Source organism: Cucurbita maxima, unplaced genomic scaffold, assembly GCF_002738345.1.
Source record: "Cucurbita maxima cultivar Rimu unplaced genomic scaffold, Cmax_1.0 Cma_Scf00033, whole genome shotgun sequence".
Classification (NCBI taxonomy): domain Eukaryota; kingdom Viridiplantae; phylum Streptophyta; class Magnoliopsida; order Cucurbitales; family Cucurbitaceae; genus Cucurbita; species Cucurbita maxima.
Window position 1 is genome coordinate 304,727 of NW_019272049.1, and position 27,170 is coordinate 331,896.

At 35.8% G+C, this 27,170-nt stretch overlaps 5 protein-coding genes across 9 annotated transcripts in view; all 5 read right to left on the minus strand.

The window, feature by feature from the left end:
• The window catches only part of LOC111467232 (ELMO domain-containing protein A), a 9,980-nt gene extending 3,024 nt beyond the window's left edge, over window positions 1-6,956 (minus strand). Inside the window, exons 1-6 of one of the 3 annotated variants that reach the window (XM_023112077.1) lie at window positions 6,946-6,956; window positions 5,524-5,729; window positions 5,074-5,237; window positions 4,802-4,904; window positions 2,534-2,643; window positions 1,173-1,241 (exon numbers count right to left, since the gene is read on the minus strand). In XM_023112077.1, coding sequence (XP_022967845.1) covers window positions 1,173-1,241; window positions 2,534-2,643; window positions 4,802-4,904; window positions 5,074-5,214 — 423 coding nt within the window. In that variant the 5' untranslated portion in view covers window positions 5,215-5,237; window positions 5,524-5,729; window positions 6,946-6,956. Of the gene's footprint in view, window positions 1-1,172; window positions 1,242-2,533; window positions 2,644-4,801; window positions 4,905-5,073; window positions 5,238-5,523; window positions 5,785-6,945 lie in introns of those variants that run through there. The other 2 variants (XM_023112075.1, XM_023112074.1) reach the window with 2 other exon arrangements.
• Window positions 6,957-7,535: 579 nt separating this feature from the next.
• On the minus strand, window positions 7,536-10,728 carry LOC111467225 (E3 ubiquitin-protein ligase At1g63170-like). Its single transcript, XM_023112055.1, has 4 exons — window positions 10,157-10,728; window positions 9,401-9,520; window positions 8,584-8,878; window positions 7,536-8,102 (listed from the first exon to the last, which is right to left on the minus strand). The coding sequence occupies exons 1-4, from the start codon at window positions 10,621-10,623 to the stop codon at window positions 7,941-7,943; spliced, it is 1,044 nt and encodes a 347-aa protein (XP_022967823.1). The 5' UTR covers window positions 10,624-10,728; the 3' UTR covers window positions 7,536-7,940.
• A 1,958-nt stretch (window positions 10,729-12,686) lies between these two features.
• LOC111467286 (50S ribosomal protein 5 alpha, chloroplastic-like) lies at window positions 12,687-14,333 on the minus strand. The gene is made up of 2 exons (XM_023112144.1): window positions 14,187-14,333; window positions 12,687-13,239 (listed from the first exon to the last, which is right to left on the minus strand). The coding sequence occupies exons 1-2, from the start codon at window positions 14,296-14,298 to the stop codon at window positions 12,878-12,880; spliced, it is 474 nt and encodes a 157-aa protein (XP_022967912.1). The 5' UTR covers window positions 14,299-14,333; the 3' UTR covers window positions 12,687-12,877.
• A 1,853-nt stretch (window positions 14,334-16,186) lies between these two features.
• Window positions 16,187-23,844, minus strand: LOC111467278 (ER membrane protein complex subunit 8/9 homolog). Of its 2 annotated transcripts, XR_002714503.1 has the most exons (6): window positions 23,520-23,844; window positions 23,207-23,353; window positions 23,073-23,132; window positions 16,598-16,764; window positions 16,387-16,505; window positions 16,187-16,354 (listed from the first exon to the last, which is right to left on the minus strand). XR_002714503.1 is itself a non-coding variant. In XM_023112136.1 (5 exons), exons 1-5 carry the CDS (start codon window positions 23,724-23,726, stop codon window positions 16,475-16,477), a joined length of 612 nt encoding a protein of 203 aa, XP_022967904.1. In that variant the 5' UTR covers window positions 23,727-23,844; the 3' UTR covers window positions 16,187-16,474. The 2 variants fall into 2 exon arrangements, 1 of the variants encoding a protein (XP_022967904.1); XM_023112136.1 differs by having other exon boundaries at window positions 16,187-16,505.
• A 790-nt stretch (window positions 23,845-24,634) lies between these two features.
• LOC111467242 (probable E3 ubiquitin-protein ligase RHC1A) lies at window positions 24,635-26,895 on the minus strand. 2 transcript variants are annotated; one of them, XM_023112094.1, is made up of 2 exons: window positions 26,737-26,895; window positions 24,635-25,802 (listed from the first exon to the last, which is right to left on the minus strand). In XM_023112094.1, the coding sequence occupies exon 2, from the start codon at window positions 25,742-25,744 to the stop codon at window positions 24,836-24,838; it is 909 nt and encodes a 302-aa protein (XP_022967862.1). In that variant the 5' UTR covers window positions 25,745-25,802; window positions 26,737-26,895; the 3' UTR covers window positions 24,635-24,835. The 2 variants fall into 2 exon arrangements, with proteins under 2 accessions (XP_022967862.1, XP_022967863.1); XM_023112095.1 differs by having other exon boundaries at window positions 24,635-25,807.
• Window positions 26,896-27,170: the final 275 nt, after the last annotated feature.

Here is a 27,170-nt window from a genome sequence, read left to right on the forward strand (position 1 = left end):
AAAAAAAAAAAAAAAAAAAACAATAAAGTGCCGAGATACCCAATTCCTTAAAATCTTGGCCATGTTTTAAAAGAAAAACCAATTAGCACCTCAAGAAATTTCTTCCTAACCATAAACTTCACAAAATTATAATAGATTCTCTCTTTAATATTTTCATTATTCGAGTAAATATTGATCCTTCAAAAGTTACTTCTAATTAGGTCAAAAAAGCTTTTGAAATATTGTAACCAAACAACAAAATGTTTCAATAGAAAGCATTTTTTATTGAGAACTTATACAAAGTGCTTATATAAGGGAGACCTCTATTAGGCCATTACTTTTAATCTGCATGCACTCATGTGATTTGGTGTTCTGGGTAGGGGAGCATAGAGTAAGAGAGTATGTTTTTTACCTCTTGTACTTGCTTTGTGTGACGTAGAGTGGGGAAGGGGGGGAACGCTGGCCCTTCAATTATAAAAGTATCCGTACCTTTCAAACTTGAGTATGCATATCCCAACTCTTACCAATAATATCCCCCTTATTTTCCTTAAAAGACGTAATATGATAAAATTCCATCATAACATTAATTCCTTGTAATTACTATGGATCCATGATCAAACATATCTGATCTCACACATGGAATAGGCTTGTTCAGAATAACGTAATTTTTGAAGCACCCTTTTCCCCACCTCTCTCAAACTCCCAGTCTAATTCTCCTCGGAACCACTTTTTCCTTCTTGCATTACTCTAAAGTGAACCAGTGGCTTGTCGATATCATGACTAACAGATGTTACGTATGATATTGGAACTATCAGGCAGGCAGGTCAGACTAACTTGGATATTACCGGACAGAAAATTTTGGTGATTATGTAGAAACAAGCATACAAGCACAGACAGAAAACCTCGAAATGGACAAGATATAATAAAGATGAACAGACATGAAAGCTATTTTTCATGAGAGTCGTAAGCTGAGTAAGCTTGAATAAATCCATGAACCACAAGAAATGGAAATGTTCAAACTAGTAAATTCAATTACCAACAAAGGATTCACTTTGCTATAAAGTCTGAGATGAATTTCATAACTATAGCTTGCAGGAATACTTAAATTTCAAAGCATCAAAAGAAAAGGAGGGTAATAACATGTATATAACAAAATCCATAAAATTTGAAATCTCATAAAAATGTTAACTTACTTGGTGCTCAACACGAGACCCATCAAAGGGAACTTCCAGCCTTTGCTTTAAATTCCTGAGTCTTTCTTCCTATGTAACAGAGAGATTTTTAAATTTGGTAACAGACGAACCTTCAAAAAGATGGCAATACAAAAGACCATGGAAGTATATCAAACAATTAAACATGACAAACTGACACAACAAATGTAAGTGAGTTGATTCACTTAGTTAAATATTAAAGTTGGTTGGAAGTTATATTTTGGAACAAAAAAATCGATGACTGCGACTGTGAATTTTAGTAAATTGATAACCTTTAAATGATGCAAATCAAGAGTGTAGCCTAAAAGTTTCTCAAAGGGAGAACCCTGTTTTGAGATGGAAATGACATTCGGCTGATTAGAAAAACTGCAGTAAAGAAGACATAGGGAAAAAGTTCACGAGAAACAGACAAATGAATCATTAAAGATAAAATATGACGATGTTTATGTTCAACAATCCCATTTTTCTCAGTGGTGTAAGGACAAAAAATTTTATTTAAAATCCTTTTTAATAAATAAAATTAAAAAAAAAAAAAAAAAAAAAAAAGGAGGAGAGAGAAAGGGAGGAGAGAGAGAGGGTTTGGTGCAAAGTCTCTGTTTTTTGGTGATATATATATCAATATCACTGCACTTTTGCCAACCAGATCACCCTTTTGGTTTTAAGTTATAAAAAGAAGGTTAATTATAGTCTTTTTCATTACTTGAAAGAGAGAGAAATAAATAAATAAATAAATAATCGACCATCCCAACATAACTCAATTAGTTAAGACATATTTGGTTATTGAATTAACATCTTGATTTTCGTATTTTATTTAAGAAAATTATGGTTATTGAATTAAATTATATATATATATATTTTAACTGTATGGACTAAAATGGAATTAAACTCGAGGGATAGAGATTATAATGATATTTTAACGATGAGATCCTATGTCAATTGGAAAGGGGAACCNACCACCATCAGATCGACAGATTTTTATATTTCTGAAAGAAGATTTTCAAAGAAGGCACAACTTTTTGTAGAATAGCAGTCACATCAAATTTATAGGTAAGATAGAAAGCCAAGTGAATTTGCTAAAATTATCAATAAAACTAACATAGTTTAGACCTTATGTTTGAAATCAGTTAAAGCATAGTTCTCACACACAAGTGTGTAGACTAATAATTGTATCAATTAAATAAGAAACATCATTCCAACTAATAACGGGACACCCTAGAAAACCAATATAGACATTTTATTAAATCATAATCAGACCTCGGCAACGAAACTTCTTGCAAAATAGAATTACTTTGATTAAATTGCAATGAAACTTCAGTAGAATAAGAAATCCAAACTTCATTTACCTGTACAAGACTAAGAGGTGGAGCCACCCTATGGTTTTTTCCATTGTGTGTAGTCATAGAAAATGGCAGAAGTCGACCAAAGAGTGCTCCAGAACCAAAGACAATGTTTGCTACAAAAATTAAGACAGTATTAGTTGACAATGATCAACATACTCTACCATCAATTCATCTCCCTGAGTTCGCCACTCAATTCATTATATAGAAACTACATTTCACAAAAATTACACAATATCATTATGAGAGCCACTTGGGTTCCACTAAGTGAAGGAAGTTTGACAAATCTAAGCAATAGAATGTTCGATTAAGACTAATTAATAGCTAAAAATGGTTGATGCGTTCCTTAATACACTAACAAACATTTTCTAGTATTAAAATATTTTCCTTTTGAAGTTTCCATTTCCTCCATGAAACAGAAAAATTTGCTCACAGCCCCCATTCAGTATTATCTAAAAGGTTTTGTTGTTTCCCAAGAGAAGAGAGCTTGAATGCTACAGCTTGTATATCTCTTTGGTGCAAGCTGGCTTGAGATTTAACAGGAGAGATGCCTCCAAATACTTCTCCAAGAATATTTTATACCCTTTTTGAGGAAAAAAAGAAACTTTTTTTTTTTAATGGAAACCTGATGCTCCTGCTCCTTCTCCAAAGTCCAAACAGAAACCCCAAAGGATAGTGTTTAAAAACCTATAGGTGGCTTATTTCAAAGACTTGCTATCCATTCTTTGAACTAAATTGATAGCCTCAAAAGAAATGGTCGAGAACCAAATAGTATTCATTATAGTCTCGTGTCCTATGGTGTACCATCAAACATGTTCTCTATTTATCCTGTCGAAGTTAAAGCTGCTGACAGTGCTAAAACTGTAGATGTAGTATGCATTCATAACCCAATTGTAAAAACCAAGTTCTCCAAAAAGTTCTGTTCTCCACAATCGTCAGATTCCTATCGTTTCGATTCTCCGCTGAATGTTCTGATTTCTCCCACCAAGTTGATGCACCCACTTCCTTGCAAGTTTCTACTAATAAGCAACTAGTTTACCTGATAATCCTCAACTATATCCATATAGAATTAGTCAAAGATATTGATATTCTCAACTATTTGAATCAATCAAAGAAGTCCTTGATAAGCAGGTGGTAATCAAAAATATGGAGAGGTCTATCTTGATTGGTATTTTGTGACCTCAAGCCATTGATGGGGAAAGTTATTCTCCACCTAACTTTTTTCTTCAAAGAAAAATTCCTCCAAATACTCTTTAGTTTCTCCATCTACAACAGCTCTTAGTTGGGATAAACAACTTTCTCTATAGAGATAAAATACTTTCCAACCACAATACAGACTTCCCTTTGAGCTCCTTTTATTCCCTCGCTTCCAACCACACTTCTATCCACCCTTTAAGATCAATTACTTCATTCTTAATGTAGTAAAATACTGATGATCTTCAACAGTAGGCATCCTCTCATTGCATCAGCTAGCATCATTACTGAAAGAAATACCTGGACTACTATAATCCAACTAACATAGGAAGTCAATGGAAAGCCCTAACCTAGTAGAAGTATTTTCCAAACTACTTGAAGTTTCCTACTTTATTTCACAATCATGCGTTTTCCATAACTAAGAGAACAGTATTTTCAAAAAAAAAAATTATCCCTTCCTACTTGAACACACAATTAGCTCACAGGCACTCAAAACAGTTATATAAAATGTAACATTACATGCTGCAGGAAGAAGGCTATAACATAAAAACAGTACCTTGGTAGTTGCTAGAGCTAAAAGAAGTGTCTACTAACAAAGACCAAAACTGTTGTAGTGTTGGTCCTCATAAAAACTAAAGTAACACAACCACTGCAATAACTTTGAGTCTCGAATATTTAAAAATATAAATGTTGATCTAGAGAAGTTACACAAACACAAGGATACACCAGGATTTTTGTGAAGGGATAGCAGGTGATGTGTCCATATGGTATTGTCTAACCATATAAACTATAATATATATATATATGATGTTTAAAAAGGAAGCATCATGAATAATGAGATAAACAAGATAATTTTCAATTTATTGTTTGAACATAAAACATTTTTAAAATCACTGAAGCCGATAAATTCTCTTCCTCCAATTCAATAAAAATAATTGAAACTACGAAATATTTTTCAGTTCATTACAAATCTTTCAGCCAAATTATCAGATCCCATGAGTCCATGACTACAAATTAGTTAAACTAATCTGAATGCTTTATCTTGTATTAACAGAATCCATTCTAAGAAAAGAACCATACCTATCCACTGAGCCCATTGTGCAATCAACTGAGAAAACAGAAGGGTCCAGTGTAGCTGTTGCTTCTTCCGCTCATCGTCCCAAATATCTTCAAGTGTGCGTACCTTTTATAAGAAAAACAACAAAGGAATCAACTGCCAAAGACTGCTAAAGGAAAAATAAACAAATAACACGATACCATAAGCACTCAGGACAGTTTATAAAGCACAGGATAAGGATAATTCCAACAGGGGAAAAGAGTAAGGAGGCGAAAAAAAGGAATTAAGCTCTAACCTCCGAGCTTCTATCACTATATTCATGGCTGCCAAGCAGAGGCTCACTCAAACCTTCGAAGCCAGAAGCATCATATTTTTCATTTCTTTTCCCATCAACATCACCATGATGGAGCCTCCTCCTCAATGTTCTTGAAGTCATTAAATAAGTCCTTAATCACCCTGCTATATATCAATCAAAAATACCTTCAGTTCCACAATTGATAAACCCCCCCCAAATACAAAATACCCATCATCAAGCACGTGGTAGCATTCTGAGTCTAGTCAGAAGGAACATCGAATTTCATAACTAGAACTTTAAATTCCTTAATAATTGAACAGCAAAGCGATACAAAGTGAAAAACAGCTGCTCAAGGACATCGAAAACGGCACAATGTTGAGCTAAACAGAGAAAAATTCACACAGAAATCAATGAGTTACAAATTGAGACACAGAAACAAACAAGTATTACCTGAAAACTTGAATTGAAGGGGCGAATCAACCAATCAATCAAAATTTCCCAAAACAAACATAAATCGAAGAGTGTCCCTCACAAAGAAATCCTCAGAAACTGCCCTATTTATTCCGAATTGCGTTGCTCAACAAGGAAGTCGAAGTCAATTGAATTCGAATTGAATAAACACAGATAATTGCATCCGTCTCGCGCTCGAACTTGTCCTCGAAGGAAACTGCTCTCCTCCTGCTTGAATTTATTTATTGTTCTTGTTTTTTTTTTTTCTTTTCTTTCTTTCTTTTTGTTATTTGTTATTGGTTATTTGTTATATTATTATTATTTTTTATTTTTTGACAGAAGCTTTTATTACTTTATTATTAATAATTATTAATTTTATTTGTTCTTCATTCGCAATAGGGGCGTTGCTTTTGACTTTACGTTTCTTATAGGAGAGTTCTTGAATTATGGCTTCTTTCATTGATAATATAAAGTTTTAAAATCTCAATTGACCCGAACCCCTCGAATTAACTAACTCAAACCATAAAAATTATTCGACTCACTTGAATTATCTAATTCAAACCATAAAAATTAAATTAGGTTGAGTTAAGTTAATTTATATGTGTGTATACATATATATCGAGAGAGATAGTTTCGGGAGGGTTGGAATTTAAAAAAGTAGCTTGTCTCGCCTTTCAAAAGGGGTGGGAACAGTTGAGAACAAAGTGGCGAACGGGAGCATAACGCATGGGAATCTGTCGAACAGTTCCGGTCAAATCCTGAATCAAGCTAAAAAGCATTGTTTGATGAGTCTGCGTAGTATTAGGTCGTTGGTCAGGTAAAGGTTGACCAAGCCAATGATGCTTTGCTGTCTTTTCGAATGATTAGCCACACTAGGATTGAGACATGGCCCAGACTCCCATGGGGGGCAGTAGTGGGGAATCTTGGACAACGAGTGAAGGGCAATGCCGCTTGTAAAGCTCTTTCGTCAAGTGCGTGATCATGACAAGACTCGAGTGCGTGATCATCGAAACATAACATGGTTTGATGATTCCAACTTGTAACTTTTCCCGAACTATATGACAATCTATTTCAATGTGCTTCAACGTTCGTGAAAAACTGAATTGGCTGTTATATGTAATGCTATTTGATTATCCGCATACAACAATGTTGGTTCGAACAGCTAAGCTTTCAAGTATTGAAGAATGTATCTCAACCAAGTTAACTCTAAACAAGTATTTGTCATAGATCGATACTCAGCTTCTACTGATGATCTGGACACCACTTTGTTTTTTACCCTTCTAAGAAATAATTGAATTTCCAAGGGAAAAATAACCTTTGGGTTTTGCTTTTTAGACATACAAGAAATATATGAATTTCACATGAAGATGCAAAATCCAGAAATAGACCGCATTTGATGTATCTCAAAACGCGAATGGCTACCTCCCAATGTAATTTTCTTGGTTCATGAGCAAATGATTTACTCGAGAATCGTTAATTTGTCTCATTTAATTTGATTGGAATAATTGAATATCGTAGCTAATCAGATAGAACACGATAGGTTTTTCAAATAAGTTTTAGAGGATAACCCGAACAAGAATATCTCATCACTTTGGTCAGCCGTTGGAAAAATAGGTCGACAGATTCTTCTAATGCAGGGCATGTGCCAAAGATCGTTATTAGTGATAATGGAAAGAGATCTTTTCATCTAAACATTCCAGAATCAAGAATTAACAAGATTTACTATTATATATTATATGACAAGAATAAACGAGAGCTCTTTAACAAAAGATACTTAAATAGAATCATAAAATCATACTCGAGCAATTAAAATAAAATGATAAATAGTAAAAAAACAAAGGCTATAAAGTTGATCGCATAAGTGGCATGTAATTTAGTGGAGTATGAATGTGTTTCTCTCAAATTGGTAGATAAAAAAAGAATCCCCACAAACACTTCCCTAAACTAATAGATAAAAAAAACAAATTAAAGATATAAATTACTAAGAAAAAGCATTACAATATGGCTGCCAATTCCACAATCTCCACTAAGACCATCCATTAAACGCATATCCTTTAAAGGCTCTTTGGAGATGAGATGAGATGAGATGAGATGAGGTTATGAGTAAACAAATGGCTTCTTTATGCCTTTTATTTACTTAAATCTTACTATCAACTAAGTGGCCTCTTAGTGACATATAAGTTAGTAGCTGTGCATCAAAGTGTGTATATTCACAGTATTCCCCACTGATATGATCTCCTAAGTAATCTAAAAGGGAAAGGGAACAACAAAAAGAAGAAGCTATCTACACTTTGAGTGACCCTTATGGAAACTTTTACCTTTTTTCCAAGAGATGATTCATGTGATTCTGTGTGTGTGTGTTTCCATTTGAGGTCTCAGGAGATCTCGAGAATGCTCCAACTCGATCGATACGTGAATCAGACCAAGGAATCGCCATGTCCGACGCTGAACTTGCAGAGGGGGCAGGTTGCGTTTATTCGAAGCCATTTGACAATGCATCGAGTATGGAAATGATGACTGCAGGGAAGCATGCACAATTGTACTCCATGTACATACTGGGCAAGGCATATGCAGCATGCCTACGATTATAATACAATGTAGAGTTGATCACATAGCAAAGAGTCCTACAAGGCTACATAACAAAGGCATTACGAGGAAAAAAGACCCGTGACTCTGTTTGAGTTGGATAAAGCATTTAAAGAAAAACTCAAACTATTTTGCAACAGTAACACGGATAACCTTGTTTCGCTACAAGACCTACATGCATAACAATAGTTAACAGGTCGATAGGCATATGTTTAAATAGGAAAATTTTGTTCAAGGAATGATACAAGATGTATATTTTATGAGTTTGAAGATGTGAGATCCCACATCAGTTGGAGAGGAGAACAAAACATTTTTTATAAGGGTGTGGAAACCTCTTCCTAGCAAACACGTTTTAAAAACCTTGAGAGAAAGCCCAAAGAGGACATTTGCTAGTGGTAGGCTTGGACCATTGCAGAGTGTTTGGTTCCTAATAGATGAAAATAGAATGCAAGTAAAAATAAGACTGTTGCTCACCGAGTCCTCTGGATTTAGAAGGTGTTCAGTAGTATAACCATTGTAGCCAGGCTCCAAGGTCATCCCAACTTCATGTTTCTTGTCACTGTCGAACGACTCGAGTGGATTGTCTTGGCGAAACCTGTACTTGGGAAGTGCTCTAATTTCATCTTCAGAGGCACCTTCTAGGAATGTCATGGTATAGCCATATGCTAAAAATGGTATTATGCAGCAAACAGTAAAGAAACCAACAAAAGCCATCCCAGTGCAGAAGATAATAAAGAACACATCAAAGGCTAGGAAAACCACTGCCAACCTGCGGTTCATATCATGAGTCCATTAGCGAGACCTCATATGTGACTTCTATCAGTTAAATGAGAAGTTTCCACACACAAAAAAACAACTATAAAACGATTAAAACAACATAAACAAAAATCCAACAGCATGAAACAATGCCGAACCCACGGGAGCCAGCCACAGGCACACAAGAAGAAACTGAAACTAGCTAAACAATAATATGATAACATAGCCTGAATACTTTTTTCAGTCTGACAGCTTTCATTCGCACATTTGCAAGTAATATAAGAATCGAGATCAAAAAATACACAAGCATTGCTTTTCAAAGAGATACTTCAGCGGGTCAATCCTTGCCATCAGCATGGTCGTATAGTTCAAGATATATTTATCCCCACGAAATAATTCAAGAAAACTGGCAGATCTGATTGAATTTTAGAAGCGTTTACCAGTTTATATCATAATTCTACTAAGTTGATCTTAAACCATAGACGACTTTAGCAAGAGAAAAAAAGGTTTCAAGATCTTAGAAGGGAGCATTTACCAGTAGAGCCGGGGAGAGCCTTCCAAAAGAGATTGACCACCCATGACAATCCAATAGAATCCAAAAACCCACCAGATATATGATATCATTGTGTTCGATGCTTCCAATCTTTTCAAAAATCTAAGGGAAAAAACAGAGAGGTAAATAGAAAGATAGATGACATCTCCATATGTAATGGCAGAAGAAGAATAATAAGTAAACATGCAAATATCTTGATGGGAAACAAGTTCCTGCTCTTTAAGTGTGAAATCCTTCAAAGACATGGAAATAAGAACCTAATCCAATGAAATTTTAAGAAAAAAGCTAAAAGAATTCTTGTTGACATAATAAAATAAAAATTCTTAATCAGGTTCAAAATACAGCATCCCTTCGAAATTAAACTAGAAGAACTCGATTAATCGAGTTAGCGTTACATCTAAAAGAAAACCACATGATAATCAATCGACCAATTAAGAAAGATCTACAACAAATATGGAAAGATGAACTCACCATTCCAACAACTTGAGTGGTTTTTTATTTCCTAAAATCCACGAAGAACATGAAATAAATGAGATGATACATGCGTAGAGTCCAATAGTTAACTATACTGATCATAAGCGATTTGATAAAAATTGCCACAAACTAGCAGATAATCTTCACTACTGGCACCACAAACATTCTAAGAACCCAATAAATAAATTAAAATTAGACAAAAAAAGAGAAATCGATTCCATCAAAAAATCCCCCAAACAAACTTTTCCGAGAAGAAAAAGTTACCTTATTCGATTATGAGAAAGGCGAAGTTCATCCTGAGCCACACGATTCTCAAACACAAATCGATAGCGAGAACTCCTTCTAAAGTAGGCAAAGAACACAAAAAAGACATGGAGAAGGCACTGGACAGCATAACCCGAAAGCCATAATCTCAAAGGAGCGGAAGGTTTCTCTTCAGCAGACAGTACCAGCACAATCACGGACACAAAAACGAAGAACAAATTCCAGAACAAGTCGAGTACCAAAATAGGCTTGATGAAGGACGACCCATTCCGCAAAAAAACCCGACGGTCGTATCCATTCTCGTCCTCCTCATCATCGACTCGTGGTTCGGCACAGTCACCGAAGATTACGCCGCGATGTTCCATGATCAAATTGGCGGCGTCTTGAATCAAAGGAAGCGCGAATCTCGAGCTCAAGGTCCGCCGCCAGGACAAGAACCCGGTGCTCAATGGTCTGCCGCCGTCCATGAAAAGCCAAACCCGACGGAGAGAGAGAGAGAGAGACCGTGGAGATGATCGGAGAGAGGAGAAAAGGTGCCGGTGAAAAAAGCGAGGAGTTCCAGTGAGAGTTCAAATGGAGGAGGAATTTGGAAATCCCTTTAAAACGACGTCGCTTCTGTAGTGGCTATGAATTAGCGCCTTGTTTGAATAAAGGATTTAATTAATTGGATTTTTCTAATTCTTTCATTAATTTATTATAATTTCCATTAAGAAACCTCAACTTACCTTCTTCAATTTCAAACTTTTAATTTGAAATTTAAAAAACAAATCATTAATTTACAAATTTCAACTAGTTGAAATTAAAAAAAAAAAAAAAATTAATATTATATTAATTAAAACTATTTTAAATTAAAATAAAGATATAAAAAATAATTAATAATTTTAAAATTAAGTCTATCTCCTCCAAATTTACCTAGCAATCCAAATTAACTTCTATAATTTTATTTAAATTTTAATGAGTTTTATTGAATCCTCGGAAAAAGAAATAGAATTGGAATAAACCATACCTAAAAATAAGGGAAAATATATAACTAATTAAATTTTGTAAATGAGATAAAATATACTGTTAATCAAATCTTAAGATAAGATATTTAAGATATATTTCATACCTAATTATTAAAATATATTTTCTAAATATTTTATTCATAAAGTTAATGACTTTTGGGAAAAAATTTATAGTAATGAATTAATTTATTGGTGTTAGTCAGTAATTTAATGAGTAAGAGAAGTAAATATAGGAGTGCATTATTCCATTCAAACTAATGCTTGAATTGGTCTAATGCTGGAATTATTATTTTTAAATCAACCTAATAAATTTCTTGAATTTAGATTTACAATAATACGAACACCACATATTTGCTAAAACTACTCCACCGAAATCGGAATATTTATTAAAAGGGCATAATGGAAACCTATTTATAGTCATTTACAAAATCAAATAAATTATAAACAAAATAGAAACAAGACAATATATTTACCTATAATATATATTGTTGGATGATGAAAGTCTCACATCGGCTAATTTAGGGAATGGTCATGGGTTTATAAGTGAGGAATACTGTCATGGGTTTATAAGTGAGGAATACTAACTTCATTGGTACGAGGCTTTTTGAGAAGCCCAAAGCAAAGCCATGAGAGCTTATGCTCAAAGTGGACAATATCATACCATTGTGGAAAGTCGTGTTCGTCTATCATGGTATCAGAGCCATGCCCTAAACTTAGTCGTGCCAATAGATTGGCAAATCCTTAAATATTGAACAAAGGACTCCAAAAGGAGTCAAGCCTCCTCGAAGGTACGAAGGCGAGCCTCGATTAAGAGGAGGTGGCTAATTTAGGAAATGATCGTGGGTTTATAAGTGAGGAATACTAACTCCATTGGTATGAGGCCTTTTAGGAAGCCCAAAGCAAAGCCATGAGAGCTTATACTCAAAGTAAACCCATAAGCATGACAAACGTTTACCTTTGTATAGACTTTTATTTGAAAATCATATAATCATAGTAGTTAAGACATATGGCATTGATCAAGAGATCTGAGGTTTGAATCGGAAACTTTGATGAGTACTTAATGAGTTAAAAGTTATACCAAACTCTAAAAGCTGTCCCTCCGTTGATGGGTTCGGGTTCTCAAACACATTAATAGAACAAAGCTTATCCACAGCAGAAAGGCAAATCAGCTCTAAATCCTAAAAGACAAGATATCCAAAATTTGAGTTGCTATCATGAGTGCCATCCTTTCCTACAAAGCATGTAAAAGCAGATACTTCCTATCCCTACATACTATTCAATCTTCATCGAAGGCCAGAATTCTTTGTTTGTTGAAGTGTCTATTCTCCCTAGCTTTCATCTCTATGCAACCAGTCAGTGACAAATTAAGACAGATACGTCGAGCTCAAACTTGTCCCTCGATGGGGGCGTTGATCTCGACGTACATTTAAAAGGAACAAAAGCTTCTAATGAACCAAGGCTTTTTAGCAAGCTCTATATGATGGGAAGTTGAATGTTCTAACCAAAGTCTAGAGGCAAGTATTCAGTTCCTTTCAACTGACCATTAGTCATTCAAAACTAAGAGCACAATTTGCACATTCCATCACTCACTGGATTCTTTCAGATACATAAAGAAGCAAGTACATTTTCATGAAAGTATAAAGAAATTAGACAGAGAAAGTTGGAAGCAATGAGGAGAAATGGGGTCACCTCTAAACCTGCAAGAATTGAAGGATTGTCAAACGTTCTTCAACTTCTTCATCTTTGATGGAGGCCATCGTCCTTTCTTCCTCAAATGGCGTTTCCGAACAAGCCGCTTCCTCCGCAGCCTAATCTTTTTTGCCAACTTCATCCTTGCCTTCTGCTCCAGCCTCTCTTGCAGTTTTGATTCTAATGGAAGTTTGTCAACTGGAACGTCCTCCTTTTTAGCTTCTGCAGAGGGCTTCGGTTCGTTACTGTCGGTTTCTCCCGTAGTATCGATCTCAGATGCAGCCTTGACAATAAATGACACCGTATTTTCAACGAAGGAGGGGTTTCGTAGTCGAACCCCATTGAAGTGTTTTGGCTGAAACCCAGTAGGCTTCATGAGTGACATAGAATCTGAAATGGAAACCACAATAAAGGAGTGGAAATTGAGCTAAGATACATAAAATGTAGGGAATTAACCATCCCAAGCCAAGAATATGTATGACTTTGATCTCTAAGCTTTAAGAATGGTGTCTAATAGAACCTTTAGTTTCAAAAAGTATCTAACAAATTCTATTCTTTTAATTTTGTGTCAAATAAGCCTTGATATTTGAGACGTTTTTAATGTTCAAGACCAATTAAACACAGATAATAGTTTAGGACTAGTTAATATGTTGAAATCTACTAGAGATTTTTTTTAAAGTTCAAGGATCTACCACATATAATCAAAGTTAAAGTTGCACCAACAAGCTCATAATATAACCAGAGGTTAAACATCTTCTAACCTATCCGCTCAAGCATATGATTAAGTTCATTTTTTAAATTGTTGTCTATCAAACCATGGGATACTAGGAATGCTTATAATGTTAATTTCTCCTATTCGGCATTACATGAATCAAATTAGCATTCAAACGGATTAAGAATATGCATAAAAGATGACACACTCCAAACAATCTCTCTTCGGTTTAGTGACACACATTCAACCGCATTTCATGACTACGAAACTGTAATCTAGGCATCAAATTGAGGATGATGAACAAGTAACAGAACATTCAGCATACAAAATCAGGAAAGCGAAATCCAACGCACAAGAAATGAGAAGCGTAAAATCGACAGTCTCTACACACAGATACCAACTGTTTTGAAAATGCCTGACAAATGAAAAATGACTGCGAGGAAACTCTTTCAATCAAGCACAAAAAAATAGTTTCTCAAGTTCGTGAAAATGAACACGCAGCGAAAAAACTTTAGAACAAAGAGAAATGAATATACAGAATTAGACAAAAACATGGGCTAGGTTCGATCCCGTCAAACAGAGGCGCGAAAAGGAAGGTCCAGGAGGGGAAGCGAAAGATACTTACTCAGGGCGGAGAAATTCCCTGGAAAACATGACGGCGACGGCGACGGCGACGGCGACAATGTAGATGAATGGAGAGAGATGGAGAGGGGATTGGAGCAGAGAAGAAAAGCCATCGTGTTTTTCTCTGGTTTGAGAGCCCCTCGCCGCCTTTGGATAAGCTCCTATATAATTTTTTTAAAAAATAATAATAATTTTATTCGAAAAATTACTTTACTCTTAAAAATTTAAAGCATTCAAGATTCCATCCACCAACGAAGGTTAACGGGAGAGGGTAAACGAGGTCGTCTTTCTTTCCGATCGTCGTATGATTCTGCCTTAAAGTTTAAGAAAGTAAGGGAAGGGTAGGAGCTAACACCGAGCAAGAGATCTCGACAGTTAAACAACATTCCTATCCCATCCTTTATTTTATGATTCTGAGCTTCCCGCTATCCATCCTCGTGCAAAAGTATATAAATTTCTATAAGAATCTCGAAGGTCATTTTGGCATCAGTAGAGAAACGAGCAAAGGATGAGAAAATATTTGAACAAGAGAAATAAAAGAAGAGTTTGTTCGTATTTTATTTGTTTATATTACGATAGAATTGTCTAATTATAGTATGACACACTGTTTCAATGGCTCGATATGAAATGACTAACTCTACAATTTTTAATGTCATGTCTTTCAAAACCAAGTTGTACCCGAAAACAAGTAAACTAGAGAAATATTGTGTCCGACTCCAAAAAATTATTCCATTTAGTTATAGACTTTTAATTAAATTAAATTAGGGTTTGGGGTTTGAATTATATTAAAGAAATAAGTATGCAAAATATTAGAAATGGAGTAGGAAAAAATTAGGTTCTATATTAAAATATTATTTCCAATTTTATGAATATATCCATGAAATAAAATCTAAAAATATTTAATTAAATGAATAATTATTTAAGTTATAAATATTTATTTATTATTTTTTATGAGGGTTTATATAAAAAAAAAATATCAAAATGATATAAATATACGTGAAAATGTGAATAAATATGTCATTCAGAAAAGAGATATGGTCATCTCTCTAGGTTGCACACCCCCTTTATCTCGTTCTATTCGTGCTTGATTGAAAAGACCCCATCCCCGCTCCTTTTAAGGGACATTCTTAGCCGTCCTCCGAGAGTGAACACCCCATAGATCAGATCGTTCCCTCTTTTAGAGACCCTTAGTTTCACTTGGTTGTGTCAGAGTTTTGCCTTCCACCCCGAATATCAAAACCCTTAGAGCTGCCTAACCTGCTGACATCCCGGCGAAGAGAGTCATTATTTGTGTCACATCCTCCTATAATTCGGGAGAAGGCTTTCCAGTTCTCTCTAAATATAGTCAATGCGATTGGCTTCCTCTCTGGTGGCCTCCTTACCTTACTACCCACCCTACATACACTCCCACTCCAAGCTACGCCTGCTGAGCAAGATGCATTGCGATTTCCTCTTCTGTGGACGCACCGGAATATGATCCGGGACGGGAAGGAAGAGAACGTGGGACTCGAGACTCACCCAACCAGATGTAAAATCTTAAATGAAAAATAAGGGTAGCTTAATATTATAGGTATTTATTTATTCATAATGAAATATTATATTATAATATTAAATTTTAGATTTTTAGAAATTATATGATATTTTTGCTTAGGAACATTTTTTAATAATTATTATATTAAAAAATGAAAATTATATATTAAAAATTCTTTAAAATTAATAATCTTTTAAAAAAAAATTCTCCAATGAGAATCCCGCCCTAATTTCAACAATAAAGAAATTTCATAGAGATAAAGATTGAAATAAGAAGTAAAAACGGGTTTCTTGTTTCTACCCTGCCTCGTGGATACCTCTAGTTGTGAACGTAAACATGAGCGTAAAACGCATCATTTAAAACCAATACAAGGAATACCATTTTGAGTAATTCTCAAATTTATTCTCAACCATTAAACTAATACTCAATGCTTGTGAGTATATGTCCTCTCAACAAAAGAATGACACATATAGTGCAGAGTACATCCAAACTACCTCCTTAAACATAATCCACCCCTAACTCAAAACACTAAAACGCTTCAACGCCCAGAGCTTCGGTATATCGAATCAAAGACGAGTAATCGAAGTCTAACGAGATAAAAGTGGTTGAATACTTAATAACAATACATCTAACAATATTCTCAATGCTTCTGTGAGTACATCTCAAAGATGAGTAATTGAAGCACAAGAAGCCTCCAGTTTCCAACCAATCCTTGTAAGAGCAATCAAGCCTTGCAACTGTGAAGAAAAGATCTTTCTCTACTTGAAGAGGTCTGGGTTCAACCAATCCCTGCAAAATTTTTGAAGTTTAAAAGATTACTTTTGCTTCTTTCTTTCATGATTGATGATGCAATATTCAAAAAGAGGGGGATTGTGTCGTACTGGCTAATGTCGTCGAGGTGATCATCGAAGTCCACCACATCTTGCCATTTTTCAGATGATACGTAATCCAACAGGACCATATTTGCTAACGGTTCTTTGATCGTTAGCTGGCTGCTTCCGTCTGATCCAGCCAGCTTCCAAATCTTGGAAGCTTCCCTTGTGTATAGCTGGCCGGTGACAAAACAAACAAAATGAATGAAGAACATTAGCAATAGATGAGGCCTATAGTTTAATAGCATTCCTAGATTACATGATGTCTGATTAGGTGGCATAGAGTAGCAGCACAAAACAGCCAAGAAAATCAGATATTCTTCATTGGAAAGTACAATCATGCCATATAATCCAATCATATCTTGATTAAACTAAGTGATCCAGAAGAACAAATAAAACAAAAACAAAAAAGAACAAATCAGAAAACCCCAGCTCTTCTCTCTATCTCTTTCTTTCTCCCTCCCTCGTGAACCAGGAGCCAACAGCCACCCATACCGTTTTTCCTCTCCAATGACTCGCGACGATAGCCTGTGGTGGTAACCACAATCAGAGGACGTCATCTAACTAAACCTAACTCATGCTACTCCTCCAGTGAACAGATGACCATAACGCGTGCAACTTTCTCCCATGATCGACATCGAGACGTCATAGCTCCTCAAATGAACCCATATTTATCTATGTTAGCACAATTCCATTGACCAGTCGCAACCGCGCTCCACAAATAGTAGACCCAGGATGAACAAACCTGCAATGTAGTTCACCCACAAGCTTCATGACGTGCAACTACAGCAGACCTCTGATCCGATTCTCTTCTTTTCCCACCACGCAAGCACCCACTCCTCGAGGACAATCCAGCAGGCTCTTAATAAACACTCTATGATATCCCACATTGGTTGGAGAGGAGAATGAAACATCTTTTATAAGGGTGTGGAAACCTTTCCCTAGCATACGCAATTTAAACGCCTTGAGACGAAGCCCGAAAGAGAAAGCCCAAAAAGGACAATATCAGCTAGCGGTAGGCTTGGGCTTGGGCCTTTACACACTCCCACAGCAATGAAAGCATTGACAACCCAATCTGCATTAATTTCATTACCCACCCTCTAAAAGACCTCAAATTTGAATACCCATAGCTTGTAAAGTTCAGATCTGTGAGTTCGAATACATTCGAACACAAACGAATAAGAACTCAAGTTTGTTTGGTATGAGCTAGTAGGTAATGCTTCATTCATATAAATTCCTTTTGGATTGAATTAAAGTATTTATAATAGTTTATAACCATTGGAACCTTTATACATTTAGGCTTTAGGCAGAGTAGATTGGGAATGATGGGATAACGTTTGGTAAAATTAGATTTAACCCTCAAATAAAGTTTTAATTTCAGAGATTTATTCAGGTCGACCAAAGAACTTTCATGTTGAGCTAAACCAGTTTTTGGATTGCTAATAAAAGTGACTCTTCTACCGAAATGTCATAGTGCTAAGTTGGGATATCATATGATCATGATATTCGTTTTGAATGTTGAATGTTTATGTGATCGATTTGAAAGTTTTCCATGTTGTATCACTGAATAAAAAATGAAATTGTGTATGTATGACTATATAAATGCAAATGTTATTCCAAAGACGGTGGCAATTACCCTCCTCTAAAATGTGGATATAGATCTTTAAAAGAAAGGTGATGGCTAGCCATTCCAGACTTGGCTTGTGCAGACTGGATGACAACTAACCATCAGCTGGGGTAAAGTCTCATAGGGGCCAACTAAGCACCGAAGAGTTGAAAAAGGAAAAGTTGTGAGAGGTTGGGCTAATTGGCCACCGTCTAAGTGAAAGGGTCAAAGAAAAATGTTTGGAGTTAAACTTAAAAAGTTTATACTTTTGACTAGTAAGGTGACATGATCGTTACTCGTTACCTCGTCCAACTAACTCAAACCTTAAAAATATAAACACGTGACCTTCCACACTTCTTAGGACAAATATGTACTAATAAAAAATACATACAAGGGGAAGGGAAAACTCATGAATACGTACGAGGGGAAGGGCAAACTCATGGTCCAACCCAAGCCATGGTAAAGAATATAATATTTATGATAGGCCTTGTCCAACAATTTTAGTTATGATAGGCCTATCAATTTTATTTATAACCAAAACAACTAATAGCAAAAAGATACCCTCCTGTCACAAAAACTCTACGCTATATACTCTAGCTCCACTGCCACTATAACTATAAAACTCCCATCGGGCCCACTAATGCACATAATGCACCATATTCCTTTCTCGCGCGATTATCACGTTTTTCACTCTCTTCCGTGTACACACGTCGTAATACCAGGCCTATCAATTGTTTTATTTTATTATTATCATGGTGCACACCTTAATTATTATCATTAGATGATTGCATAACTCTGCTACATTTAGCTATTAAGGAAACTCATAAAAGTTTAAATCATAGGTAGATGATCACCATGAATTAGATCCATTCGCTCTCAGCTTTATACTAATTACATAAGTCTTTATTGACCACTAGTCCTATCTGTGATGGTTGGTTGGCAAAGGAGATAATCTATAGTTTAACTTCGAGGTTGCATAAAGGCATTTATGTTATCTTTTTTATCCAAATTCTGAATGAAGGAAAATTATGCTCTTTAAGTTTGAGAATCTCCCTCAAAAATCTGAGCATCATGTTTATCATTTTTATGTTTTTATGCAAGTCTTGTGGTAGATTGCATATGAGTCATTCAACCAAGCTTTGATCGAGTTTAATTGTGGAGTGACTCAATTTAGAACAAGATTTTCAAATCTTGCTTCTAGATCTTTTATCTTATCTAATTCAAGACTTATCGTTGGATTGATTTGAATTTTGCATAAGGAGGTGCTAGTTTCTTTGATTCAAGGGTTCTTGCTTCAATAAAAATATGGATGGTTGGACTAAGAATTAGGGTTGTCTTATTTGGTATCCGAGCTTATGTTGCATAATTGTGTCATGCTCTAGATTTAATTTTATCTTTCAATTATACAATTGTTCATCTTTTCTACAAATTTGTCCATTCTCCACCATTCCTCTTCATCTTTCGACTTTGATCTCATTTTTATCTTTAAAGATCAAATTTACATCTTGAAAAGAGAGAGAGAAAAAAAAGAGAAGAAAAAACATCTAGAAATTTTTTCATATTGTGTTCTTAAATTGCTATTGTAAATTTGGTGTTTGATCTTTGCAATCTAATCATATTTGAGATAGTAGTGATATTACAACAGCTATCATTATTTTTTATCAACTATTAGACTATTTGTACGTTTATTTGAAGATCACATCAGCTTCGAATCACATTTTGTTAATACTGTCCAAATCTTGCCTCGGTTGCTTTTTAATGTTTTCCTTTCCTATTCAAACTTAGTGATAACGTCTAAATTAGCTTTATTACTCTGTTAAGAAAAGAGAGGCTAGCCTCTTATCTTTAAGAGTTAAGAAAGACATTTAGTCAAAATTGTAACATCTTTCTTTTTAGAATTCATTTCCAACGTTATGTTTTACCCGAGAACTATCTTTGGGACCTTCCATACTTGTTTAATCCTTTCTTCATTTTTTTTATTCTATTTTATTGTTATTTCATAATTATTTTGTCTTGGTTGTCTTAAATAGCTTACTATTACAAGAATTGCTTAATCCACGTAGTAGCTCACCCGAGATCATAATTTAGCCATGTTTCCCAAATGGCCTATCTTTAAGTGTAAACACGAGTGTTCCGAGTAAAATAAATGACTTGAGTGTTAGAGAGATCATATCTTTTCATTCTACTTTCATCTTAAGAGCATATTTCACCAATGATGAAATCGTCATGAGACCTACAGTAGTGATGCTCATTTATGAAAGGTTGTTCGAGATACTTTAGTAGAGATATGTCAATCATTAAATACAAGTCTGACTTGAATCAAGAGATGAACTAGCAAGACCAAATCAAAAAGAGTCGAGACACATAATCTATTAACAATAAGGAAGATTGTCTGATGCCTCAAGTTGACCAGCCAATTCAAGATGAGGGAGATCATCCACAATCTAAAAAGGAAGATTCCAATAGTGAGGTTGTCGAGGTGGATAAGGAGATATTTGAAGTGAGAGTTGATAAAATCTCTAGAAAAAATGAGGAAAGACAGATTCATGAGAACGAGGGTTCAGTTATGAAAGTTTGTAAGGAGGGCATTGTTTTGTTTTCAAAATGACACATACATGAACTTGTAACCAGAAGGACTTGATTTCTAATGGGTGCGCTTAAACCAAGTGTTCCTATTTTTCTTTTGAAATTCTTGCATAAAGCAAATGTTTAGTGTAAGATTTAAAGGTTTCTTCAAATATGAGCCCATGCCGAAAGAAAAGGACCGAAAGGCTACATACGAAGTGACACTTCTATTTCATTCATCAAATTCAAACCTAGATTTCATGTGTGAATATGGAAGAGTAAGACCACGTGATGCAAATGATTTCAAGTTTTCATTACAATGGATCCCTTAGATTCGAGGAAGAATCATCTTCAAGAAGGGTAGAATAATAAAAACTGAGGTGCCTTAAACATGTCATGAGAACTTTAATGTAGATGTGGGGATTGAACCCTACATTGTGAGATCCCACATCGGTTGGAGAGGGGAATGAAGCATTCTTTATAAAGGTGTGGAAAACTCTCCCTAACAGATGTATTTTAAAAACCTTGAAGGGAAACCCAAAAGGGAAAGCCCAAAGAGGACAATATCTACTAGCGGTGGGCTTGGGCTGTTACAAATGGTATCAGAGCCAGACACTGAGTGGTGTGCCAACGAGAACGTTGGGCTCCCAAGAGGGGTGGATTATGAGATCCCACATCGGTTGGAGAGGGGAACAAAGCATTCCTTATAAGGGTGTAAAAACCTCTCCCTAATAGACGCGTTTTAAAACCATGAGACTGACGACGATATGTAACAGACTAAAGCGAATAATATATGCTACCGGTGGGGTTGACTGTTACAAATGGTATCAGAGCCAGACACCGAGAAGTGTGCCAGCGAGGACGCTAGACCCTCATAGCTTCGAGAAACCACTTTGTGATAATTGGTTTGAACATGGAAGGTCCAAGAGATAAAAGAAATCCACTCCATTGCCTCCCTTACCGAAGAGGATTCTCCTAAAATTAAAAATATAGGTCCCAAGATTCATTCTCAATAAAGAACGCTAAGCTTCTTTGGCTCTCCCCATGAATTAGCTAGTAATCGGTCTTTCACAACGAGATCTACCTATACAGTAACGGTATTTAATTATGAAGATTAGTTGGGTAGCTGACCCTCTTAGTCTGTTCTTGGAAGAATAAAGCCATAATCCTTCTGTTAAATAGGATTTCCTCTGCTAAATGGATATCCTCTGCTTAATGGATAAGCATTTGTTACCAATGGGGAATTCTTTCTCATCTAAAATTGCAAATTGAGATGATTGGATTTGCACCAATAGAAACCATAAATTTGATACACAATAAAAGGATACGATAAATCTTTTTTAAGTAGTGAATGGAGTTCTTCCATTCATTCTATCCTATTCACTAGTATTTATCACTGATACGGGAAAAATTTTGTACTTTCTTTTGTCCCGGTCCATGTTCCTCGACGCTGAGGGCATCCCTGAAGGGCGGGCGATTTGGTTAAGCCCTAGGCATGAAGAGGAAAACTAAATATTAGATTCCAATGACTCTCCCCAAATGGGTAAAAGATTCTCTTGATGTTTCTCCTTGATCGATTCACACATTCCATGTTGAACATTTTATGAAATCCTACATCTAAAGCAGGAGCAGCTCCAACGAAAATTGGAGCTCGCCCTCCTATTGCCTCTCTCATACTTTCACTTACTAAAATGAAACCCCACACTTTATCCATTCCAACGCAGAATCGGTCCAAGCCAACCAAGTTTAGAGAACATTAAAACAGGTTATAAAATTGAATAAATTTAAAGATCTAGTTACTACTATTAGCTGGAATTTATGATAAATAAGCAAGAAAGTCCGTGAAAACCTCCAACATACATTTCCTTATATTTCAAATAGCACCAACAGTAGCCAATAGTATCTAACATTCAACTCTCCATCAATGGAAGAGGACTGAGAAATTTCCTAAAGAACACTCAAACAAGATGCTATAAAGCAAATAATATCAAATCTAGCAATTGCAAAAGCTATAAGAATGTCACCTCAATTAATGAATGAATTATCAATATGAAATGTAACAAAGCTACTTTAGCATATTCCAGTCTTTCAAAAACCGAACGAGGTAGTTGGTCCGAAAAAATTATGCTAAGTATTGGCCTTCACCTACAATATTTAAATTTTGCATCTTCGTGGTATAAGATTGCTCCTTTAAATGGTTTTGTACCAAAAAGAAAAGAGGAAAGATGGTGGAAATTCATCGAGGAAATTCTAATAAAGCGTAAAAATACAATTTACAAAATAATGATAAGAATTCTATAGCAATAAACTCACCTCCATTACAGGGCTTCTATCCTTCCTCTTTGGAAGAGCTTCAAGTTTTCTGTGATCTAACTGTAGAGAAGCATAAATCAAACAAAAGAAATATACAAAACAGTACAGATAAAGCACAATAAGAGATCTCTTACCAAAAGAAGAGCAGCATGTGGAAAAAATCGAGAAATATGATCACCAATATTCTTGGCTACACCACCGACCTCATAGTCATCAAACCGCTCATTGGCATGAAAGTATCCCACGATATTCAATCCTTTGGCCGCATAATATTCTTCAATCTGATAGCAAATGAAGCATGCCACGACCTCATCAATCACAGATCTCAAATACGCAAGTAAAAAAGGAAGTAAACATGGCGTCAAGCACAACAAATTCTCACACGAGTAACCGGTTTACAGAAACCTAAACATGAAATTCAGCTGTAAAATGGTTCAAAGGAAGTACCAGAAGGAGAGATATCTCGAGCTGGGGGAGGAGACCGATGCTGGAGTGGAAGAGAGGGACGGATTCGACAATTTCGATTACATCATTGGGGCCGGAGATGCGACCAAGGAGGAGTCCGTTGACGGCGGAGGTCCGGTGCTTTAGGGCATGGAGAATAAGCTTTATGTAAGCATTCTGAGAGATCTCGAACCGTAGATGGCCGCCCATGGGTCAGAGAGTTGGAAAATCTCTGGTTAGCTCGCCGGAAGAGACGATTCCGAGAGGAAGGGAAGCGGAGTTTTCAGTCAAAGCAAAGCTGAATGGCAGAAGTAGAGAAGTGAGAAGAAAACAAAATTTCAACAAACAAATTAATCACATTAATTAATTTTGTTTGTAAAAAAAAAAATTAACACAAAATTAGGTTCAACCCAAACTATAAAATAGATCTGTCAGATAGTTTTGACATTTTTATGAACTTTCCCTGGCTCATTCATTTAGGGAATGATAGTGGGTTCATAATCAAGAATACTCCTTCCATTGGTACGAGGCTTTTTGGGAAGCCCAGAGCAAAGTCATGAGAGTCGTTCCATTAGTATGAGGCTTTTTGGGAAGCCCAGAGCAAAGTCATAAGAGTCGTGTTCATCTAACGTGCTATCAGAGTCATGTCCTAAATTTAGTCATGTCAATAAAGGAACAAAGGTGAGGCTTTTTGGGAAGCCCAGAGCAAAGTCATGAGAGTCGTGTTCATCTAACATGCTATCAGAGTCATGCCCTAAACTTAGTCATGTCAATAAAGGAACAAAGGAGAGTCGAGGCCCCTCGAAGGCATAGTAAAAAATGACTAAGACTCCAAAACAAAGGAGAGGAGGTGTAAGATGAAAGTTCCACATCGACTAATTTAGGGAATGGAAATGATACGAGGAGGCCTTTTGGGGAAGCCCAAATCAAAGCCATAAGCAAAAGAAGCTTTGTGATTTTCTTTACAATGGCTAAATTCCTTAGATTGATCTTGCTTGTAGAGTGATTTCAATCTCCAAAAAATAAGGCTTAATTAGTTTTTAGACGTGTAGAATGTTAATATATATATATATATACACATATACATACACATACATACAAACAGCAGTCCAGCAAGAGGCAATGAAATATTTTTCCCCATTCATATACTAATTGAGTTGGAAGATGAGGGAAACAACAGCAGAAGCAATAAGCAGCTACTAATTATAAGGTCATTTACATACGAAAATTTGTACAAAAAATACAACACCCTGTGTGTATCTTCATACAGAGCCAGGGCACCCCTTTTTACTACAAACAAACCATCTCCATACTTCAATTCATGGTGAATTAGTGTATCGATATCCCGAATACCCCATCTGGTGGTTCGTCGCTTCACTAGTCCCTGCTCCGCCATGGTTGGACCTTGAACTAGACGACCTAAATGGCCACAGATTAGAGAATGGATTGCGTCTGCCCAGATTCACACTGGAGCCATTACCGCTGTTGTAGCTGCTGCTTTCGTTTTGACCATTGGCGATATGTCCCCCACCTCCGCCCCCGACCACTACTCCCTGTGGTGGCAGTTCCTGGCGACAGACAGGACAAGAGTTGTGTTGGACTAGCCATGGAACAATACAATCTGAGTGGTACATGTGACTACAGGGCATCTGCCTAGCTTCAGACCCGAGTTCAAATTTTTCTTTGCAAACTGGACAATGTGAATCCGAGCGAAGATGTTGTTGCGCGATCCCAACAGTTGGTATTGCATCAATTGATGATCTAGATGCTGGCGGAGGGCCGCGATGACCATTTGCTGAAAGCTGTTCAAATAGCTCCTCCAGTCCAGGGCCTATAAAGTAGTTGCCGCTATTGCCTCGTGTAAGGCCAACGCCAGGAGCCCCATTGAAGAGAGCTTCCAACCTGCTGTTTCTCATTGGAACTTGACCACCAAATACTAATAGCGGTCCAAATCCCGGGCTAAGCTCGAAAACAGACTCTGATCTTCCCCTCATGTCGTTTCTTTCAGCTAACCGCTGTCTCATAAAAGCAGAGAATGCTCCCATACCATGATTGTGAACTTCATCATCATCATCCAAACCAAAGAATTCAAATGGGTTTCCATGCACCATATCATCGAGTTCGTGGATAAATCCTCCATTGCAGTTGGGGCAAACTGCATCTCTACCTCGAGGACGTACCGAACTTCTGCATCTATAACACCAATGGGTGTTCCGACCATTCGACATCCTCTCTTCTCCTTCTCCCTACTAAAATATATAATGGGGAGAACACCAAAACTTATCCCTGAACTCCTCAGCCACCAAAACATTATCTCAGCATAATGTCAAGCTTTTTTGCAGTATATATAAGACTAAATCAACTTCAAATAGAGATAAGAAGTGCAGTAATCACAAGCAAAACGAAAAGGAACTAAAAAGAACCAAACCATACAGTGAATCCCAGCTCAAATGAAATGAGAGAAGTTCATAAAACTCGAACATAACTAGTTCAAAAGCACAAGAAAACAAACCAACTTGCATACCTAAGAAAGAATCCTTCTATCTCAACTTCTAAATCTTAAGGCGAAAAAAGAAGATCGAGCTAAATCTCGAGGTAAATAAATGAAACATTCACACAAGCACCTTCTAGGCAAACATACTGCTAACTATGAGTCAATTTTGATTATCTTTTTCTTTTAGTTCGAACCTCCAATCTCTTGGTCAAGAAACATAATCGAATAAATGGTAACACTAATACCTTCTAGAAACTATGTTTAAACAATTACTCACAATAGAGAAAAGATTGATAAATCAATCACACCAAATTCATAAATGTCCAAATCCCACCAAACCAAAAAAACAGTCAGGAAAACATTCTACTCCAGCCACAACAATCACCATATAACTAGCACCACTTCCAAGTAGAATCATTCCACCAAATACAGAGCATGAAATACAAGAATACAATAATAACAGTACTTCAAATTTCCCACTACAATATTTGCATTCCAAATAGACCACAGAAACCAATCGAAAAAACCCAACGAAGATCCAAACAGCACCAATTTCTACAAGTTATCAAAAAACCTCTAAGAAACCAAGATTTTAAACCAAAAAAAAAAAAGGCCTCCCGATTCAAAACGAAAAAAGAGACGCAAAAGGGGTAGAACTGTTAGAGAAGCATTGATTGGAATTGAAGGAATTGCAGAAAAGGAAGGGAAAAGATTGCAGAAATTCACCTTTGGGAAGAGAAAAGAGAAAAGCAGATCCAAGCAATTTCGCTTTTCTGGAACTGAACAAACAGAGAGAAGAAAGAAGAAGAAGACGACGACAGAGGCGATGGGGTAACCCAGAGCCTGGGCTACCAGGTCGATAGAGGACCGACGTGACCTTTTGTTCTTATTTCCTTTTTATTTATTATTCTTTTTTTATTTTTCTCTTTAAAAAAAAAAAAAAAAAAACTAATTTTAGTTGCTATTTTAATCTTAAAACTTTAAAAATATGAAAATTATATATGTATTATAAAATATATGTATGACAAGAAATTTCTGCTAAATTTTTATTATAATTTATTAATTTTAAGTTTTAATATATAATATTTAGATAATATATTATAATAATTAATTATAAAATATATTTTACATATTCGTAATCAGTTAAAATTTTTTCTTTT